Source organism: Helicoverpa armigera, chromosome 12, assembly GCF_030705265.1.
Source record: "Helicoverpa armigera isolate CAAS_96S chromosome 12, ASM3070526v1, whole genome shotgun sequence".
Taxonomy (NCBI): domain Eukaryota; kingdom Metazoa; phylum Arthropoda; class Insecta; order Lepidoptera; family Noctuidae; genus Helicoverpa; species Helicoverpa armigera.
This window is the reverse complement of record NC_087131.1, coordinates 8,000,551-8,004,814: the sequence shown is the minus strand read 5'-3', so window position 1 is coordinate 8,004,814 and position 4,264 is coordinate 8,000,551. Positions and strand designations below refer to the sequence as shown.

The following is a 4,264-nucleotide window of genomic DNA, read 5'->3' as shown; positions in this document are numbered from 1 at the left end:
CTGCTTGATTTAATGTTGATATTCTGAATTTTGAATGGGCAAACTTTTATTATATTTCACGGAATGTTATTTCAAGCAAAACTTGACAAAAGGTGTCGAGTATTGTGGATTTTCGAGTTTGCTTCTACTTTTGAACTAACGATACTTATTATACATTTAAATGTGTTTGCGAAGACTTCGTATTCTTTAAGACGTAAAATACCCTCATTTAGTTAAAATATTTATTTGACTATTAAACTTCAGTGATTCGCCCTTCGAGATTACACTTATTTACTTGTAGTAGCACGGATATGTGCTGCCATCTTACACTACTTTAGAGCAACCATATTTAAAAAAATAATTATGCGCGCTCTAATGTGGGTATCTCATACACGTTTTGTGTGGCTGCCATCGCGCACGTATTTTTTTATCGTTATTAGTTATTTGGATATTTTAGTGGGTTTTTTGTGTTTAAATCATGGGAAAACGAAAACACCACGACGAAGAAGAGTATTTGGCTCGAAAAATCAGAAAATACGAGAAAAAGATGTCTCGAGTTCGCCGTAAACAAAGGAGTTACCGCAGTGCATCCATTTCAAGTTTAGAACGTGATCGATATTCGGATAACGAATACCCCGGGTCGCCGCAGGAGACTCCACAAAACGGAGGTTTGTACATACATGGATATTTAAATTTCGAACGACACTCTTCGACAGCGTGACCTTGACCTACTTTTCAAACAAATCGTTTTTTTTTTTTTACCGTCTAGTGCTATGAGTTTAGTCTGCAAGGCTAATACCAACCAATAGTACACTTCAGTTTAACCTGTAAGGTTAATCGCTGTATATGTGGTAGCACAGAAACTCTAGAACATAGTCCGGGAGGCTATGTCGTGAGTTATGTTTACAGTTATGTGGATGACACGGATAACTACCTAATTCTAGAGTACAAACCGTGAGTTTGTATCATGAATTTGTTACTATTGTTTCAGGAGCCCCTTATGAAGTAAATTTTACATTAAATCAAACTTCACATTCAAACGTCTCGGCTACCAATAGTATATCCGTGCCCGCACCGACGGCAACTTTTGCTCCCGCACCTGATCCTACTTCTGTTGTTATACCCGTGGCCACGTCCACGCCAAATATACCGCCGCCGCTAGAAAATGCGCCTACGGAAGGTATACAGGAATTAGACCTACAACCTGATATTTTGTGTTTACTCGGAGAAGAGCCTGTGAGGGAAGAGAAGTTCGGTGTGAATGTTCACAAAGACATTGCTAGCCGCTGGTCTGATATATTAGTTAATGGTATTAAGGATCAAACTAAAAATGAGATATTGAAGGCCTATAATGTACCTGATAATCTTAGAGTTGCTCAGGCTCCGACACTTAATCCTGAAATAAGAGCGGCGGTGAATGAAAGTGCCTTGAAGAGAGACGATATTCTGATTGATAAACAGAAGATTTTGTCTGTTGTCATAACAAGTTTGGCAAATACAATCACGTCTGTTTTGACAACTACTTCCATCGACGAGACGTTCAAGTGTCAGATGTTAAAATGCCTTAGTGATGCCGGTAGACTCTTGTGTCATGCACATTATGATGAGACACAAACTAGAAGGAATTTTTTGCTGTCGTGCCTTAACAAAGAGATCAAAGATAGTGTTAAGGACCTTAAACGTGATCACATGTTATTTGGTACTGATCTTCAAGATAATTTAAAATCTATGAAAGCTATTATAAAACAGGTTCCCAGTTAAAATCTTCGGCTGCTAAGCCGAAGTTACCACAAAAATTTGCAACCGAAAGGATCAACTCCAAGGGCTTTAAACTGGAGGGCCCGCCACCGCCGCAGTCACAGCCTCGCCGCGCGCCAGCGAGACCGAACCCGACGGCTGGTGGGCGCAAGCAGCAGCCATCAACGCGCCGTGCGACGGACCGTCGTGCTCCACGTCAGCAGAGCCGGCCCTCGCGCCGCTAGCCGAGGTGAACGGCACTAATGTACAGGCTGGTAGATTGAAATATTTCTATTATAATTGGTTACACATCACGAATGATCCAGTAGTCTTATCCTGGGTTAATGGTTTGCGAATTCCTGTTTCAAATGATATCTTTCAGTCTAGCATTTATCCACAAAACACTCCCAAATCCAATGCAGATGAGTTAGCCATGACTAAAGAAATTGAGAATCTTTTAAGTATTGGCGCCATTAGTCTATGTGAACCATGTGATGGTCAATTTTTATCAAATATCTTTCTTGTCAAGAAGAGCAATGGAACCAATAGATTTATTTTAAATTTAAAATCATTAAATAAGTTTATTACCGCGCCACATTTTAAACTTGAAGATTACAGAACTGCAATGAGGCTCATGTCTAAGCATGCTTACATGTGTTCAATTGACCTTAAAGATGCATATTTTTCAATTAGTGTTCATTGCGAATCTAGAAAGTATTTGCGTTTTTATTGGTTAGGAAAGCTATATGAATTTCAAGTTTTACCATTTGGTCTTAATATAGCACCCTATGTTTTACAAAAAATCATGCGCCCGTAATGGAATTTCTGCGTAATCAGGGGCTATTGTCTGTCATTTATTTGGATGATTTGTTGTTATTCGGAAATACTAGTAGTGACTGTAAACGAAATTATGAAATTACTCAAAACTTGTTGCAATCACTAGGTTTTACAATAAATATAAAAAAGAGTGTAAGTACACCCAGTCAAACTGCTATCTTTCTAGGTTTTCTGTTTGATTCACAAAATTGTACAATAAGCATTCCTCTAGAAAAGAAACAAAAGATCAAGGATGAGCTCATGCATTTTTCTAGTTTAAAACGGTGCAAGTTACGTAACTTCGCTCATATGATAGGATTGCTAATATCGATTTGTCCAGCATCGCAGTATGGCTGGCTTTATACAAAGAAGTTTGAAAGAATTAAGTATCTGAGTTTGAAACAAAATGATGATTACAATCAATACATTAATTTACCTATGCCCTTACGTGAAGAATTTGACTGGTGGTTACGTAACATTGATCATTGCGCTAGCCCTATCCGATCTGATGACTACAAGTTGGAAATATACTCAGACGCGTCTCGAACTGGTTGGGGTGTGAATTGCTCTGGTAGAACCGCCAGCGGGCAATGGTCTAGCGAAGAGTTGACAAAACATATTAATTATTTAGAGCTGAAAGCAGCATTTTTTGGATTACAAATTTTGCCAAAAATTTTAGCAATTGTGAGATTCTTTTACGGATTGACAACTCTACTGCTATTTCTTATATCAATAGGATGGGTGGTATACGATATCCCCATCTCAATTCAATCAGTCGCAAGATTTGGCAGTGGTGTGAAGAGCGAGGCTTATATGTTTTGCTTCTTATATTAGTTCTCGTGACAACTATATCGCGGACGCGGAATCTCGTCGCATACATGCTGACGTCGAATGGGAACTCGCCGACGACGCTTATCGTTTTATATGCAAAAATTTAACCAGCCTGAGATTGATTTGTTTGCAAGTCGATTGAATAAGAAATGTTCGAAATTTGTTTCTTGGCACAAAGATCCCGAAGCATATAAGGTGGATGCATTTACTTTGACCTGGTCTAATTATTTTTTCTATGCATTTCCCCCATTTTGCTTAATAATAAAAGTTTTACAAAAAAACATTTTTGATAAAGCTGAAGGTATTGTTGTGGTTCCTCTCTGGCCAACGCAGCCTTGGTACCCACTTTTAGGAAGCTGTTGATTACCGAGCCTATTGAATTAAAATCTAATACAAAATTGTTGTCATCCCCTTACAGTCGCGAACACAAGCTTCAAGAGAGTCTTACCCTGGTTGCCGGAGTATTATCAGGCAGGCGTTCCTGAGGCAGGGTTCTCCTTCTGCTGCTGCCGACGTCATGTTAGCGTCATTAGCAGAGAGTACACTTAGACAGTATAATACTTGTTTTAGACGTTGGTTCGCCTTCTGTCAAGATAGGAATTTGAATTTATTTGATGTATCTGTTACTCATGTGTTAGATTTTTTTGTTATTCTTTTCAAGAGGGTCAAAATATGGTTCAATTAATAGTAATAAAGCAGCACTGTCACTTGTGTTAAATGCAGTGATTATGAATGACCCTCAAGTAACGAGGTTTATGAAGGAGTATACAAATTGCGAACCCCACAACCAAGATATACTTTTACATGGGATCCGGCTATTGTCTTAGATTACTTAAGTGCTTGGTACCCTAATTCAGACCTTTCGTTTGAGAGACTGTCCAAGAAATTGACAACACTTTTG

At 38.7% G+C, this 4,264-nt stretch overlaps 1 protein-coding gene across 1 annotated transcript; it reads left to right on the top strand.

Moving 5' to 3' along the window:
- Positions 1-386: 386 nt before the first annotated feature.
- Positions 387-3,912, top strand: LOC126056281 (uncharacterized). The gene is made up of 4 exons (XM_064037262.1): positions 387-647; positions 971-1,735; positions 1,818-1,991; positions 3,782-3,912. The coding sequence occupies exons 1-4, from the start codon at positions 458-460 to the stop codon at positions 3,910-3,912; spliced, it is 1,260 nt and encodes a 419-aa protein (XP_063893332.1). The 5' UTR covers positions 387-457.
- The last annotated feature ends 352 nt before the right edge of the window (positions 3,913-4,264 follow it).